The sequence below is a fragment of the Ostrinia nubilalis genome, chromosome 26, assembly GCF_963855985.1.
Source record: "Ostrinia nubilalis chromosome 26, ilOstNubi1.1, whole genome shotgun sequence".
NCBI classification, from domain to species: domain Eukaryota; kingdom Metazoa; phylum Arthropoda; class Insecta; order Lepidoptera; family Crambidae; genus Ostrinia; species Ostrinia nubilalis.
Window position 1 is genome coordinate 10,251,584 of NC_087113.1, and position 18,537 is coordinate 10,270,120.

At 37.2% G+C, this 18,537-nt stretch overlaps 1 protein-coding gene across 1 annotated transcript in view; it reads left to right on the top strand.

Annotated features, from left to right (window-relative positions):
• The window catches only part of LOC135084448 (protein stum-like), a 75,165-nt gene extending 56,930 nt beyond the window's left edge, over positions 1-18,235 (top strand). The window contains exons 6-9 of the mRNA XM_063979231.1: positions 1,408-1,531; positions 16,142-16,268; positions 17,989-18,069; positions 18,222-18,235. Of these exons, the coding sequence (XP_063835301.1) occupies positions 1,408-1,531; positions 16,142-16,268; positions 17,989-18,069; positions 18,222-18,235 (346 nt within the window). The remainder of the gene's footprint in view (positions 1-1,407; positions 1,532-16,141; positions 16,269-17,988; positions 18,070-18,221) is intronic.
• The last annotated feature ends 302 nt before the right edge of the window (positions 18,236-18,537 follow it).

The following is an 18,537-nucleotide window of genomic DNA, read 5'->3' on the forward strand; positions in this document are numbered from 1 at the left end:
GCTGGCGCTGTGTGAAATTGTCCAAAGATTTATTTGTTTTATTTATAAATACGTGCTTATTTACCAGATTTAATAATTATATTATGCTATTTATTCAACGCTCATAACAAATTTGAAGGGAATAAAACCTTTTAATCCAGACTGTATTTAACCACTAAAATACAGAAAAGTTTTAATACCAATGAACTTGGTAACTTAAATCAAAGTGAAATTGCACACAACTTACAAATTTCATTTGAATTCTTTGAAAGAAAACTATTTCATGCATTTTTACTTTGCTTTATTATCTACAAAATAAAATTTGTGCATTTCTTTTGCTTGATAATGAAACAAAAAAGAACTTGTAAAAATTATGCTTGGCGCCCAACATGGTGCATTGCATTTCAGTTTCTTATAGCGCAGTGTTGAAGTGTCCTTTCAGTGCATTAGTTTCACTGACTGCTACAAAAGTGAAGAAATAGTTATAGTTAAGTGTGTTGTTGATAGATATTAAAAAGTATTTACTACTTGCCTTTTCCCGACCTACCGTACTTGATCTTCACTGGTTGAGTTCTTATTGGTGGTCAAGTTGTAGATCCTGGCTACACAGGAGTTGCAGCGGTGGGAACGAGAGGTGGGTCCCATGCTAGCTTTTTGCTGCTGATATGCTGCGTGAATTTCGGTGTGATCCATTATAATAGTGGAATTTTTTAAATGGGATCAGAATTTTATGGGTTTATTCGTTACAAACATACAAAATTAACGACGTAGTTAGTGTGGGCAGGCCCTCCACTAGGTGGACCGACGATCTGGTGAAGGTTGCGGGAGGTGTCTGGATGCGAGCGGTCGTAGTGGAAATCCTTGGGGGAGGTCTTTGTTTAGCAGTGAACGTCCTATGGCTGAAAATGATGATAATGATGATGACTGTTTCTTGAGAGGGGCTTGCGTCCACCAGTGGACTTTCATTGCCTGCAACGATAAAAAAATACCTAGTAGGTACATAATTTGTGCTGTTAACATTGGCTGAAAAGGTGAAGACGTAGGTTATTGAGGTTAGGAAGTGTCTACGCCATAATGTCGCTGCTGATCTAGGGACCAATCACAGCGCGTAACGTGGCCGCTCCCGCGCCGAGCTGTCAAATTCGCACTCCAACGACAGACCTCTTTTGCCTCCCGAACTATTAACTTGATTGCATTGTATTTATATTCAAACTTGGTAAATCTATAAACCTATTATTCCAAAATCTAAATCTTTTATTGTTCGTCTAAATTCCCTGAACAGGAAGACTTAAAGTGTATTATTATTTATTAGATTTTTAGATGTTTTTTTGTGTATTTACTAATAGTTCTGTATTTATTAATAGTTCTGTTTCGTGGTGAGCTAAATATACTTGTGTATATTAAACTTACTTGTTATTTGTGAACTAGTTGCTGCACGCGGCTGTGCACGTGGATGGCAGGCGCGTGCCGGCGGCGCTCCGAGGCGTCGTCCAGCCGGCGCACCAGCATGTTCTCCAAGAACAAGAGCATGTCGCCCACGCTGCCGCCCGAGGTACGTATACTTTATAGTAGACTAGCTGACCCGGCGAACTTTGTTCCGCCTTAATGGCAATAAATAAGCAGACTTTTTTTTTTAATTTCGAACGGGATAAAAAGTATCCTATGTCCTTCTCCTGGCTCTAAACTACCTCCCTGACAATTTTCAGCTAAATCGGTTCAGCCGTTCTTGAGTTATAAGTGGTGTAACTAACACGACTTTCTTTTATATATATAGACTAGCTGACCCGGCGAACTTTGTTCCGCCTTAATGGCAATAAATAAGCAGACTTTTTTTTTAATTTCGAACGGGATAAAAAGTATCCTATGTCCTTCTCCTGGCTCTAAACTACCTCCCTGACAATTTTCAGCTAAATCGGTTCAGCCGTTCTTGAGTTATAAGTGGTGTAACTAACACGACTTTCTTTTATATACATACTAGCTGACCCGGCGAACTTTGTTCCGCCTTAATGGCAATAAATAAGCAGACTTTTTTTTTTAATTTCGAACGGGATAAAAAGTATCCTATGTCCTTCTCCTGGCTCTAAACTACCTCCCTGACAATTTTCAGCTAAATCGGTTCAGCCGTTCTTGAGTTATAAGTGGTGTAACTAACACGACTTTCTTTTATATATATAGACTAGCTGACCCGGCGAACTTTGTTCCGCCTTAATGGCAATAAATAACGGGATAAAAAGTATCCTATGTCCTTCTCCTGGCTCTAAACTACCTCCCTGACAATTTTCAGCTAAATCAGTTCAGCCGTTCTTGAGTTATAAGTGGAGTAACTAACACGACTTTCTTTTATATAATAGATATAGATATTCTTGGGTAGAGATGTACCTTTTTTTTTTTTTTTGACTGAATCTGACCGGTCACGATGGTCAAATACCACTACATAACCGGTCAAAAACGGTCAAATTCAGTCAATTTGACTCAATAGTACTGTACTACCACCGAATAATTTATTTATTTAGTTATCCAATTTATATGCAATTTTAGATGAAGTTACGTTAATTTGTAACAAATTAAGAGAGAATAAGACGTCATCAATGTTGACGTGACATTTTTACAAATAAAGTGATTTGATTTGATTTGATTCGTGCGCAGCCATGCGACATTGCCATTCACCTATAATGCATGTGAGCGGGGTGCGGGGCAATTCCGTAGGGAAAGAAAGAGAGTACAATAAATCACTACAAAACACTTACCCCCTTACTAATAAAACTTACACGCTCGTTGATCAGTGTTTTAAAGTGACGTTTAGTATGGAAATGTCATTTTAAAACAGTGATCAACAACTGTGTAACTTTTTATTAGTAAGGGGGTTATTGTTTCAATTTAGAAGTTGTAGACTCACTGTAAAATGTTTAACTAGGTATAATAAATCATCACAAACCACTTTTTTATTTCAATTATGATGTTGTAGACTTTTATCAATCACAATCTAAGAAAAAACTAAAAAAAATCTAAACTATTACTGAAATCAAATTGACCGAAATTGACCGTTTTTGACAGTTTATGACTTGTTTTTGACCAATTTGACCGTAAATGACGGTCAATCAAATTCAGCCGCTAGTCATTTTCAACACTATTCTTGGGACTCTTGTCAAATTCCAACGACAATCATCTTCCTGGGATGTCGAATCCTAGACATAAAACCATCTGAATTTTGGTAGCTTTAGTCACGCTCGCATTCGTCCGAGATAGTCCCAGATAACGCGTACGTGATCGGTGTCTATGTGTAGAGGCGCGCTTAGTATGGAGTTTACCTTCTGGTGGTTCAGTTTTTGTTAGATGTATGAAGATTGAAGATTGAAGCACAATAATGAAGTGTATAATTTTGTAAGTAGATACAGCCACGGAATATATAAACAGCGCGCAATGATGTGATGACTAATATAATTATGCCTTACCTACTTGAGTATTTTTAAGATTCTAATGATAGCACAGAATAGACGGTCTATTATTAAAAAGCCTTCAAAATGTCATTCACCTTAATTTTTTAGAATTTGGTACTTTTTTTAAATTACTCGTACCTATACATAATTACGAACTCAACCAGTTTATACCCACCAAACATAGAATGTGTTCTTGTATACTACCTTACCTACACTACACTTAGTATTTTAATTTAAAACCGCATTCTTCAAATTTTAATGCACTTTCATAAACTATTATGTGTCTTCTTATCTCATTTCCAAAGTTTTCCCAAAGATACCTCTACATTTTTCTCAATCACGCCATCTGCTCGTTTACGATAGCTGAAACTGTAGGGCAATCCGAAACGCTGTTTACGTAGTTTCTTTCTCCCTGTCACTGTCGCTCATGCTGGCATCTCGCTTTGCGTGAGAGGGATAGCAACATTCGAAACTGGCCAGGGTTTCATAGTAGACCCCCTAATGACTATTATACCCGTGTTTCAGTCCGAGTGGGTCATTACACTGGATCACTCCCTTTTAATTGGAACACAATTTATGCAAATGTCAAAGGACCTGCGAGTTGGCGTGACGAACAATTTCTGTGACTCAGAAATGTAAAGAAAAAGTAACGTAGAATTAAGTAATTTTCTAAGGATTAAGACTGACAGGTAACAGTGAAACACGATTAGTAGAATGAATTTACCAGTTGGTGAAAAGAACTTTTGTTTTTAAAAATTATTCTAGAGACTTTCTAGAGATTAATAGTTATTAATTATTATTTATAATTTTAAATAGGTTTAAAAAAAAAGTTAATTATTTTTAGTCGATACCTATTGCTGGTTTGCATGGGGAGTTTTAAAGATTTTGTTCTCAGTTATCACTACCAATAAGATAGAAGAACATTGATTCGCTGAGTCAACACGAGTATACGCGACTTTAAACAATTACAATCTACCTACAAGGAATGGTAGTACATATTAGTAGACAGAAGTAACATTGGTTGCATGTGCTTTTCTATATTTACTCGTGCTTTTAAAAGAACCCCGTTTGCATGTTTTTACACCGTCTGACGTCTAATTTAATAAAAAGGGAGCATGATATACAAAAATAACACGTTTACCAGAAAAACTGAGTCGATAACGTACTCGTCCTTGAAGTTATAATAAAAAGTCATTACGTGCAAACTCTGGAAACATTTTCCAATAACTTACTACGTATTACCACAGAATAATAATAAGTACTACGTACAGAAGTTTTTCTTCGCGAAGGTATTCAAAAAAATTTATGCTCAATGTCATCAACAATATGGTGTAATTTAGCTTGTCTTAAGAGTCGAGCACCGTTTTGTTGACATACGTCAGTGATCGGTACTGTCTTGATGCCATAGGGCTGACTGCTACAAGAAGCTACTGTGTCGCCATCTAGCGCACCACACTTGCATTCACTGCTCTTCGCGGCAACGCGCAGCTACATGCGGCCGCCAGTTATATAGTGTAAGAGCTAGCACCTAAATATTTTATAACACACATAACTGTGACAATTTATTTCACGTGGGCGAAGCCAAAAAGCTAGTAAGAAATAAAAATTCAATTCAGTAGGTATTTCAAACCAAATTTTATTACATAAACAAACATTATACTAATTTCATTATGGGCCCTTAGTATGTGAAAACTGCAATTGACGATATTTCGCAGTGTTTTCAATATTATGTATTACAGAACGTATGTGTGATGGGATGATATTTTCTAAAACACGATTAGAAAAAAAATTTCTCGAATAAAAAACATTTACCTCTGGATTTTTTTATAAAAGTTTAATATGACCGTGTTTTACAATAAAATTCCTATAAAATCACAAAGGTATCATGTTTGCCTCTTTGATTTCCTGGCTGTTTTAGATTTCAAAAACCTAAATATATTAATTTATTAACTTTCTGATAAAAATGTGAATGGCTCTTACGATGTCCCCCCCTTAAATCAAAATGTCTTTATTTGGTCTATATGCCCATCATCACTACGTAATAATTATAAAAAAAAGTCGCTTTCCTGTCTGTCTGTCCCTATGTATGCTTAGATCTTTAAAACTATGCAACAGATTTTGATACGGTATTTAGGGTTCCGTAGCCAAATGGCAAAAACGGAACCCTTATAGATTCGTCATATAGTCTGTCTGAACATAGAACGTTTTTGTGCACTTTTTAAAATGAGTTAACCAAGTATATGGCTATTAGACTTGCACACGTCCGTCCGTTTTTTGTAGGATTAGTATAATTAAGTAACATTTATTTTTTGCATTCGGCTCTTGGTCTAACCCAAACGAAACACGAACAACTAATGAACTAACAATGAACAAAGTTGATAAATTAGTAATATGTAAATAATGAATTTGTTTTACGAACTGTCCTGGCGTACTTCGTACCGCAAATTAATATAAAGTTGTTTAAGTGATTTATAAAATCGCAATATTAATTTTTGAAAGTAGGGTCATTGTGCTGGTTTTCTATCTAACTTCGGTTTTCGTCCATTTCACTGAGCTGCCATAAACACATGCGTAAAATTTGAATACAAAGTATTGTATTCACAGAAGGCAGTAGCCATCCCGCGCTAGTTTTGTTGCAATCTATAATGCCTAAGCAACAGTTCTACCCAAATGAAAATGTAATTTAAAAAGTAGTGAGTTCCAAAAAATTACGTAAATGCGCGGCCATACACCGGTCACCGGTACATTGCAGAAATCATCGCGCTAGAAAAAAAACGTGCTGACAGGAAAAGTTTTTGGCACGTATGTCTAATTGATAGCATTATAAACACAATTTTAAGTGTTTATTAAACTTCTTCATAGAAAATTAAATCTTAGATGACTAAGGGTCATTTTTTTAAAGCATAGCTCAGGTCATATAGCAGGCAAATCAACTCGGAAAGGGATCAACAACGTATCGCCTTTTGTGGCATGGAGGTAATAGTGGAGAGGAAATATAGATCTATACAAAAATTCGACAAATTAATGACAAACAGCTGTTTATCTCTTTCTAACTTACCCCTGGTGATGTATAAAAAAAGAAATAGATAATGTTTGGTCAGTACTCATTCTGGCAACATTTTCATGTGACGTCACTAACTACTTGACTTGTGCCCAGTAGGTACCTACATACAAGATTTAAGAAAACAACATATTTATAGGATATAGCTGACAACTACACGCACACACACACACACAAATACCTGTCAGCTGATTGCCTATATTGCGGTCATGTTGTTTTCTTAAATCGTGTATGTATTTATAATGCGTGTAAATGTGTGCGTAATGTACCGAGTACGTTTATTTTAAAGTTACGCCAAGTCCATGAGACATTGATATACGTCAGAGTTTTGCGAGCTGTCATTGCCCTTCGCGCGCTGTCATCGGCGAGGCAAGGCGTTTACGTTACGGTGCGGATTGTGTGTGCGTTGCAGTATGGACTTTAGTTGACTGCCTTTATGAGCACTCGAACGACATAAAATAATATGATACATTTATGTAAGGGTATTTTAAGATCACAAAGTTGGCAACTCCGATAGTTGGACGAAAACCAGCGCAAAGACCCTATCCTGTTTGACACCTATAATAATTGACAATAGCTGGCTCGGCGAACTTCGGCAAACTAATGTGTGACGTGAAGTGCCAAATCGCGGAAAATGTCGGAAGAAATACATGAATTTGCATGAATTATCATGAATAACAGTAACCACTTATTTACCTCTCAGTGTCTTCAGGCAACTTAAAAAAAGTACATTGTGTTTTTATTATTATTTAGGCAGTTAAATACTGCACAGTATTTTTTACACAGTATTTTTTTATTTTTCTCCATAATACAAAAGTACGCGTGCGTGTGTCAATGCTCGCTCGTATCTCGTATGTGACGCCTTGTCGAATCGCCTCCTGTAGGTGGGCTATCGTGCGTGTTTTGTTTTCGATGTGAACTCGCGGAGATGAACAGGCCTGGTATTACGAACAGCTATGTTTGCACGCTGCTTGCACGACATAGGTACCTGGGATTGACCTTAAAACCTTTTTAAATAAAAATAACTGGCTGCTTTTTTATAAAAAAAAAATCTACCCACCTACTTAGTAAAACAAACTCTAATTTTAGTTCTTTTCAATAAATCACGGTTATCAAATTAATTTATCTGACATGATAAAAAGTAATTTACTTTAATAACAAAGTTTTTGCCCGAGAATTCTCTTAATCTATATTTTGAATTTATTTAAGAGATTGTGATTTTTAGGTACTTGTACAACACTAGCTTTTGCCCACGGCTTCGCACTCATGAATATCGGTTTGACACAGAGACCTTATCACTTATGTTTTTCCGAGGCTCTCTATACCAAATGTCATTCAAATCCGTTTAGTAAATTTTGCGTAAAAACGTAATAAACATTCATCGATCCATCTTCACAAAATTACACAAATAAAATATTATAGAAGAAGAATTTTAATAAGTAGGTACAATTCCTCAAGAAAGAACCAATTACTTAGCGTACCTAGCGTGGAGTGTGAAATGGCAAGTAGTATTTTTCTTTCTAGTATTGTATGATGAAAGGTTTTAGTACTAAATGAATTCAAGTAACACCTATCGATGTCACCAAGTGCTTGCCTCGCCAAACTCGCCCTTGACGACGTTCGGGTGGTCAGCAGTCGGCACGCGAACACAGGACATCGATTACGACACGAACGAAGAAGTTTTGGCAGTTATTATGTCAAGTTCAAGTTTTACACGCAAGATTAAGTTAGTAAAATATCGACTTTTACTTATAAAATCATTTAAAATTTGTTACGAGTAATAAGGTTAATTACCTTACTATTTATTCCTTTCAATAACAAAACAATATTCAAAAACATAAAGTAATAAATACCATAAGTTTTAGTTGCTTTTACAAAGTTGTAATGAACACCACGTTGGGCGCCAAGTTTTGTTTTTGCATTGGAGCATTTATTCGATTTCACAGGCGAAGAACTGCAGTATGACTATTAATTTGTGACAATGACACTGAAAGCAGCGCTAGCAGGTTCAAAACTGCCGGATAAATTGTTGTTTATTTAATGCTTTAAATTGTACCAGTTACACCTACCCTAAACTAAGCTGAGCTTGTACATACTATGGCGACTAAACAACGAATAAAAAAATATCTGGAACCAAAAAGCACTCATATTTTTGTTATTATTCATAAGAAAGATCCTTTGACCGCTGTTGGCATAGTAATGCACTACGCACAGCTTTATAGGCTGAATGATGAATGATGACAAGCATTCACCTGAGTCATAGCTAGTGGTGGTCATATATGACTCATTAAGACTAGTAACAAATTTACTGAAAGGGATTTGAAAGTTTAACGTAAAAAAGGGTATATCAAATTGTCCACCGAATACTATCTAGTATTAATTTATTATAGAAACAACCATGTTAGTTTCAGCTATAAAACATCGTTAACTTGATATCAAATTAAAATTTAATCAAAGATGACATGCATTTCATTCGCCAAATCAGAGTAGATTTTGGTTGGCGCCCAACGTGGTACAGTAAAAACTTAAAAAAAACTCGCCTGATAATAATCTATCACTATTAATGTAACTACTATTCGTAATCACTCGTAAAGTAACAAAACATTTATAACGCTCGATTACCACGCAAATGTGTGTAAACAACGATCGTTTTTATTTATAATCACCACAAACATTTCTCTTATGCGTGAGAAGCGGACTTTTTCTGCATGATTATGATCTACAATATTTAAAACTTATTTATTAATACATTAGCCAGTGGGTCAGTAGGTCCAAGGTCGGGTTTGGCACAAAAGGACGAATCGATACGTTTCAATTCGCGTAATGAGTTATTATTTACGAAATACGTAACATTTTTCGATCTGTTTTATTAGTGTCTTCATGACGACTGTCGGACTTGGAAGTGCTAGTGGTTTCAGTTTCAAAGCACCCAATTTCCTACTTTAAAATTATCCAAGTGCTTATTAAAATTAAAATAATAAAATATAAAGGACAATGACCAAAAGTGGTCCAAATGTCCACTGTTGTGTATGTGTACGAAGAAACAGTAAACACCTTGTATATCAATACGGGTTTTATTTGACTTTGTTACAATTTACAATTATTTAATGTACGACCAATATGGAGTGCAGTCCAGAGTAAATCCGTGGGCGGAACCGGAAACCGCTAAGTTGTCAAGTCCGAGATGCAATAGCGATAGGGCTATAGTCCTAGATGTATTTGAGATAGGGCGGTATCCAGTGGCCAACATTCTCTCCCTTGTTATTTATAGGTTCAGTCGTTGCGGCTGCCTAATCGTTCGGCCGCTCCGGCGTAACACTGTTTCTCTTGCCGGCTGTGGAGGAGTTAACACGGTCTCCTGCAATACCGGGCCTTGAGCATGCAATCCTCCACCACTCATTTCACTTGTCATCGGTGAAGGTGAAGGTAAAGATGGTGTGGCACTTGCCCTCGGTGAAGATGGTGTGGCACTTGCCCTCGGGGAAGACGGTGTGGTGGAGCTCATGTGTGTAGGCTGCAATACTTCTTGCGGTTCTCTTGGTGCTGACAGGTAATTGTCCGGTGTATATGAGTTACTTTCCATGCATGCCGATTTCAGTATCTGATCAACATGTCCGTGGTGTATCCTTCCATCTACCTCTACTTCATAATGTAGTTTTCCTCTTCTGTTTATAATATATCCAAATTTCCATTTGTTGTTTTCATACATTCTAATTTGTACTCGCTCTCCACTTTTAAATTCTTTGTTAAAATTTTTCTCTTCATTACTGTCATTGTTTATCCTTTCATATGTATCTCTCTTTACCAAGTCTATCTTCGTTCTGTATATTCTTTTAAACATCATCTCCGCCGGGCTCAACCCTGTTGTGCTATTAGGAGTTTTTCTATACATTATAAGGAATTTGGATAATTTGTCTTGTAAAGATCCTTCTTCATTAGCCATTGCTTTCAGTTTGTTTTTCAGCGTTTGCACATATCTTTCTGCTTGGCCGTTTGTAGATGGGTGAAAAGGAGCAGTAAACTTGGCTTGGATTCCATTTTCTTTCAGAAATCTTTGCATTTCTTCCGATTTGAACTGTGTACCATTATCAGAAACTTGAGTGATCGGTAGACCAAAAGTAGTGTATAATCTTTTTAGTATATTTATGGTAGATGTGGCAGTGATAGAGGTAGTAGGTATCACTTCCAGCCATTTTGTGTATGCATCCACCACTACAAGAAAATATTTGTTCATGAAAGGGCCCGCATAATCTATGTGAATACGGCTCCATGGCTCTTTTGGGTATTCCCAACTATGTGTAGGTACTTTGGTTGGGTTTTTCTGCATCAAACAACACATTTTGCATTGTTTTACCATATTTTCTATGTCTGCATCTATATTTTTCCACCACACATAGCTTCTGGCTAATGCTTTCATTTTTACAATCCCTGTATGAGCTGTATGTAGTTCCTCTAATATTTTTGGTTGTAATTCTTTTGGTATAACAATCCTTATCCCATAAAAAATGCAGTTATTTTGTAAAGAGAATTCATGTAGTCTCTTAGGGTCATGTATTCCTGATTGTATGTCCATGTATAGTTTTTGAAGTTGCTGGTCTCTCGCTGTAGCTCTTTTTATTTCTTGTAATGTAATGGGCATTTCTGTAATTTGGTTCAGGTAGAATGCATCATCATCTGTCAGTTTACTTTCTGCTACTTTATTATTATTATTCTGTTGTAATCTTGAAAAATAGTCTGCGTTTGCATGTTCTGTTGTTTTCCTTAGCTTTATTGTATAGTCAAATCCTGCCAAAAAGTTTGCATAGTGTACTAATCTTATCGCTGTAGTTGCAGGTGTCACTTTTTCTGGGTGTAAAATTCTAGCAAGTGGTTGGTTATCGATGATCAGAGTAACTTTTCTTCCATAGCAGAATTGGAAGAATTTCTTCAATCCCCAAATTAGTGCTGCTGCTTCTTTATCTAGTTGGCTGTAGCCTTCTTCCGCTTTAGTTAGGGATCTTGATGCAAAAGCTATTGGTCGCTCAGTTTTGTCTGGCATGATATGCGATAATACAGCTCCAAATCCCATTGGTGATGCGTCAGTGGCCAGGGTTACTGGTAGATTTACATGATATGGTATCAGCACTTTTTCTCCACATAACTCCTCTTTGAGTTCTTGAAAAATCCTGTTGCATTCCTTTGTCCACACAAACTTCGTGTCTTTATGTAATAGTTTATATAGTGGATTGAGCTTTGAAGCTAGGTTTGGTATGAATTGTTGGTAATAATTTATCATACCCAGAAATGTGCGAAGAGATGATGTATCTGTTGGGCACGGGCTATTCTTGATATCATTTACTTTTTCCTGTGTCGGGTGTAGGCCTTTTTCATCTATAACGTGTCCGAGGTAGTTTACCGACTTTTGCATGAATTGACATTTCTTCCTATTTAAGTGTAGTCCGCATTGTTGTAATTTCTGGAATACTCTTCTAATTCTTTGTAGTAATTGTATGTATGTAGCTCCTTGTAGGGCAATGTCATCAAAAAAACATGCTGTACCTTCCATTCCTTGAAGAGTTTGATCCATGTATCTTTGCCAAATATTGGGTGCAATTTTCACTCCAAACATTAGTCTTTTGACTTTATATGTACCTTTGGACGTACTTATGGCTTGCATTTCTGCTGTTTCCTCATTGGTTTTCATGTGCAGGTACGCCTGGTTTATGTCAAGTGTGCAAAAATATTTTCCTCCACTCAATTTCGCAAATATTTCCTCTATTCTCGGTATTGGGTAGTTATCACTTTCTAGGCTTTTATTTAGAGTTGCTCTGTAGTCTGCACATAATCGTACCTTCCCATTTTGTTTCATTACCGGAACTACTGGAGTACCCCACTTTGAGTAGTTAACTTTTTCCAGAATTTTTGCCTTTTCTAACCTATCAATCTCTGCTTCCACTTGATCTTTGAGAGCTAATGGTACTGGTCGTGGTTTCAAAAATATGGGTGATGTTCCTTCCTTCAATTTAAAGGTAGCTTCATAATCATTTATTTCTCCGATGTCTTCAGAAAACAACTCTGAATATTCATGCAATAACATCTGTAATCTTTCACCAAATTCTTTTTCCGTGATATCGTTTCCTTCTTTATTTAGTGAATTTACTTCAAATTGAATTTTTAGTTTTCTTATCCATTCCCTTCCGACCACCGGGTCTACTTCTCTATCAATCACAAATACTCTTCCTTCTATTTCTTTATTTTTATATTTGATATTTAAGTTGCAGGTTCCCATCGGTTGTATTGTTTCTCCAGTATATGTTTTCAATTTTATTGAAGTTTCTTGTAGCTTGATATCTTTGAAATGCCTGATGAAGTATGTAGAGGAGCAGGTTGTAACTGCTGCGCCAGTGTCCAGTTCCCAGGTATGTGCTTTTCCATTGATTTGTAATGTGATATTGAACTTGTCGTTTTGTGTAATATTGTTTTCCATAGGTATTTTATGTATTTCAAATATTTCCTCATCACTCTCTTCTACTGTATTAGACATGCCTTCAACTTCCAGTTGTTTCTGATCTTTGAAGCAAACTGATTGGAGGTGTCCTTTTTTATTGCAAATTTGACAATATAGTTTGTTCGCAATCCGGCAGTTACTTGCTTTATGGTTATCTTTTCCACACCTAAAGCACTTAATAGTTTTTCTTTCTTGACTAGCGCTGTTACTATTTGTTTTAGCATTATTCTTGTTATTTGTATTGTATGTATTCGTATTGTATGTATTTTTCTTGTTCTTATGTAATGTAATTTTATTTATGTTTGTATTTGCATTATCCATTTCTTTAGTTTCAGATTTTGAGGTCTCGATAGCCATTGCGATTCTTATGAGGTCTTCCACTTTTGTTGTAGGTGGTTCTTGAAGTAATCTCTCCTTTATTTCAGCACTGCGCAGGCCCCGGATGAACTGAACTCGCAAGTGGGTATCGAAGGTGCTGTTCTGGCATCCATTACACACAAAGTTGCACTTTCCCCCAATTTCTCTTAGCCCTGCTACATAATTAGCAATAGACTCATACTCATGCTGTGATCTCAAACAGAATTTGTGTTGTAAAGCCACTTCACCTGGTTCAGGTGCAATATGATTTCGTAGTATTTTGACAAGCTCATTGTAGTCCTTGCCTTCCGGTGTACTCGGAGATGTAATATTTTTAAGCACCTGATAGTATTTAGGGCCAATACAATTTAAGAAGATGTGTGCCTTTGTAGTGGCATTTGTCACGCCTTTCAAATTGATATAGTTCTCCAGCCTTTGTAGATATGAATCGAATGATTCGTTAATTTCGTCGTAAGGTTGCAATGATATTCCACTTACGGAATTATTTTGTTGTTGCTCCTGCATGCGCGCCATTGTTTCCAGCATTTTGGTGAGTACGTGTGCCAATTGTCCCTCCATTGTAGCAATTTGTTTGGAAAGGAAAAACAGGATGTTGTGTAGCGGGCTATCAACACAGGTAATAGGAGGCCCCTGGAAAGATGGGAGTTTAGGTGTAAGGACATGAGTTTGGGCACATTTTGGAGGTTATTCATCCACTTGAAGTACACGCACAAGGTATTTCACTTTCCGTAGATTCGTTTCGGTCCTCGTCGCCAGCTGTTGTGTATGTGTACGAAGAAACAGTAAACACCTTGTATATCAATACGGGTTTTATTTGACTTTGTTACAATTTACAATTATTTAATGTACGACCAATATGGAGTGCAGTCCAGAGTAAATCCGTGGGCGGAACCGGAAACCGCTAAGTTGTCAAGTCCGAGATGCAATAGCGATAGGGCTATAGTCCTAGATGTATTTGAGATAGGGCGGTATCCAGTGGCCAACATCCACCACTAATGAGACCTATATTGGCTTATAGTCCATTAAATAGAGATTAACTTTCAGTATGGGACGAAAAAAAAATAAGCTGTCAGTAAAAAGTTATGACCGTATGAAAAATTGTAGTAGTTTACGCGCTAATCTCAGGAACTACTGGTCCGATTTGAAAAATTTTTTTTGTTATGGATAGCCCATTTATCAAGGATGGTTTTAGGTTATATAACATCACCCTACAACCAATAGGGGCGGAGCAGCGACCACCCGACCATAATTCCAATATTGTTGTCTTTCTTCTAAGCTTTTTTTTTTCTTTTAGCGAGTATCTAACACGGCACAATAAACGACATGACATAACATGCATAGATTAGTCCAAAATGTGCTATGGATAGAATGATATCAAGAACATTTTTCGGTTGAAAAGGTAAAAAACATGACTTTTCATTCAGCCATAACTTTTTACTGACAGCATATTTTTGATTGCGGTTTGTTTATAATGAATCAGTATTTAGTAGACTTTTTTACTATATAGGTCTCGTTAGTGGTGGACATTTGGACCACACTCCATACATTTTTGGTCATTGTCCTTTAGAGAAAAGTCCAAAATTTCATATCTATTAGACCTTTAATGGTTTCAATGTTAGTTTCAAATTAAACAAAAAATCTAAATATTGTTTTACAAAATCACATAATTGTTAAGTATTTTTAATCTGTGGAAGAATGACATTAATCGAAAATACAGTTAATTAACACGTTGCGTCTAGTGACAGCAATTAGCATCAAGTACTTTACAACTCGAGACAGTTAGCGTTCAAAGTGTGAACCACCAGCATTTGTCACATTTTTATTTATAATTTAAATATTTTTACAATTAATTTACAATCTTAATAAATAAATCATCACATTGTAACTCGTGACAGTTAGTTTAGTATCAAAATTGTGAACTACTTACCCGCACTTCTGATAGTAAAATTAAAGATGAATACCCTCCAAGTACCGACTCCCGTGCCGTCGCCTGCGCCGTCGCGGCGGTCCACCAGATCTCGTGTCATGATCAGCACGGACCTGATGAAGAAGGACACTGACGTGGAAGAAGATGCCGAGGTAGCAACGAAGATAGTGTTGTCTTGTTGTGAAAATAGTCTCAATTACTTACCTACCAGAGCGTTACCTAGGTCCTAACGAGCATAACACATGCTGAGTGGCTGCCATTTTGATTCAATATTAAACAAGTTGTAGTACACGGATCTCTGTTGTAGTCTTAATAAGGATTTTGAATTACCTTTTTTTTTCACATGAATATCTTCTTTACCTTTGCGTTTTATCAAGTGTAAGGTGGTGGTGATTAATAAAATGCACAAGTTTTTGATGTTTAAAAAGTTTGCCGGATGGTGGTAATGGTGTCCCGTGTCAGTAACAAGTGTACGTTTGCATAGCCCCTAGAGATATTTTTACATTTGCCCTTAGAGCTCTTTCAAATTAGAAGTTTTGAGACGGACGTTTGTCGTCGTTTGCAGGACCGCACACTGAAAATTGTATTACAACTGCGTTGGAATAAGAATTACAATCAATTACCAACAGAGTGTGCGGTTGATCAGTTGAACAGATTGTGCGGTCTCGCAAACAACCGATCGTTTGCGAGACCGCACAATCTGTTCAACTGATCAACAAAACGTTCGCCTCAGAACGTTTAATTTGAAACAGCATTTAGGAGTTTATTTATTGCCCCGAAGCAGTTAAAGTAATACTGGGACGCTTTTCAAAAGCCTAATTTGCAGAAAATAAATGCCTATTAACTTAACTTAACCCTTCCCTTCTCTCCAGGACACCCGCAAGAAGCTGGACTCGTCGCTGGTGGAACACACGAGCGTTATGAAGGGCGCCATCCCCGTGCTGCCGATCGTCCTGGCCTATTTCTGCCTGCTGTGCAACGTCTGCGTCCCTGGCTTGGGTAAGTTGACTTCTCAGTTGTTAAACTTCTGACAGAATGGTCGTTAGTACCTCTAGCATGAAAAACTCGTCTTCGCGTCTGCGTCCCTGGCTTGGGTGAGTAGCAGCGTTGCCAGACGTCCCGATTTTGGCGGGACGTCCCGATTTTTAAATCAAATTTAAATGTCCCGCGCGGGACAGGCTCTGTCCCGCTTTTCGGAGAGAGACACTCACTTCATCAGACTATTGTTTGAAACTCCATATTATTCTGAAGAATAATTTTTTTATTTCGATTTTTCTTTTTTTATTCTAAAGACAAATTTAACGATAGAGTAAATCTGATTTAAAATATTATTTTTTTTGTTAAAATACATTTTCTATGGCTACTTTTGCTATCTATTGCGTGACGTAACGTACGTAAACGTAATTTTAAGTCAAATAAAAGGATAAATATTTGAAAACCTTTGATTATATACGTTTTTTTACTATGTCCCGCTTCTGACGGAAGAATCCCGCTATTTTCACTCAAAAAGTACCAAAGTCCCGACTTGGCGAAAAAAAAAAACTGGCAACGCTGGTGAGTAGGTAGACTTCTCAGTCGTTAAACTTCTGACAGAATGGTCGTTAGTACCTCTAGCATGAAAAACTCGTCTTCGAATAGTTTGTTTATTCGAATCGCTATCTAATGATTTAGTATGAAAATTTAAAATAAATGCCCCTACTGTCATAACGAGAACTAAGAAATATTAGCAGGAACAATTGTAACATATTGGTATCGAAATCGAATAGTGAACGTGACGTAAAGTGAACTTACGAGTAGTATGAGAAATAGTAACACAAAACTAATTTAGACAATCGAGATCGTCACGTTATTGTTGGCGAAGGCTGTGTATCGAATTTTGTTTCGCCGTCAATGTTTTAGTGAGAAAGTTACGTCCTACGCAAACGATTCGAAGACGCAAGTTTTTTGTGCTTGAGGTACGAAAGTGTAAATTGTTTGTGGAACGTCTCACCATCTTTTCCTGTTCACGGTTCTCGGTCTTATCCAACACGGTTCACTCGTGTAGGGGACAACCCATCGCAGTTTTGATCAGCTCTACTTATCCTTCGCATTGGCGAACGTCCGAGTGACCTGGTGTCCTCTACTTTGCCCTGCACCACAAGACACTATGCAGTCTATTACGTCTCGAGTTGACACCTCCATGTTAAAATAATGGTGTCTTAATGGACGACAGACTTTATTACATACAGTATGAGTAGGGCGGAGCTGTCGCTTGGCTACTCGCCAAGTTGACAAAGAACCGTGAATAATGCGATGCAAAAACACGATTAAAATACCTACTGAACCTACGAAAAAACTCATTCTTTATAACACTTTTAATAGCTAGGCAGTAAAAACTAGTTGCTAACCTAAGTTTGAGTTGCACCACCTAACTTCGACCGTGAATATAACGACCAACTCATTTTACATTCGAATGAAATATTGGAATTTACTTACACCCGTATTCACAAACGGTGCTTGCTAAATTAATATTCACAAATACAATTCTTGCTTCAGTTAAGCCAGCATCGTTTGTGAATACAGGCGTAAGTGAAGCAGCAAATTGAATGCACAGCGTTGAATAGAGCTCTGTGATTGGTTCGTATGTGATCCTGTGCGTCCACGCGCACTGTGAGAAAGATGAGACCTCAAATGTTTGCGTTAGAATAGTTATTATTGCCACTGATGTTTTTTTTTGCAGGTACAATTCTGAGTGGACTGTTCTGTCTGTGTTTCGGCATACCGAGGTTCGGCGTCTACGATGGAGCCAAGCAGAGGATAGGTAAGTGACGTTTGCAAGCTTACCAGGGAATATGAACTTCATGTCAAAGGTCCTTTACAGACTATTGGGGATAGAACCAAGCAAGAAAGGGGAGTGTTTTTATCCCAATCATCCATTTGCCTCTGGTAAATTGGACTGTCGTGTTTCTGCAGTGGAAGCTAAATGACCTGATGATTATGATGAAAAGGGAGAGACGTGTTCCTGTAGTGGAGGCTAAATAACCTGATAATTATGACCACGAAGTGCCACGAACGACCCTATCTTACTTCAAAATCTTGAATTTGTCGGAATTAGAGGAAAGGAGAAGGAATACACGGTGAAAATTGGTGACCTAAACAGCTCTGAATCCCACACTGAATGTGGAGTCCCACAGGGCAGTATCACAAAATATAACAGAAGACAAACTCCATACTAAACGCGCTCGAGCCACGCACACATAGACACCGCTCTAGCAAGACTGTCTTGGAC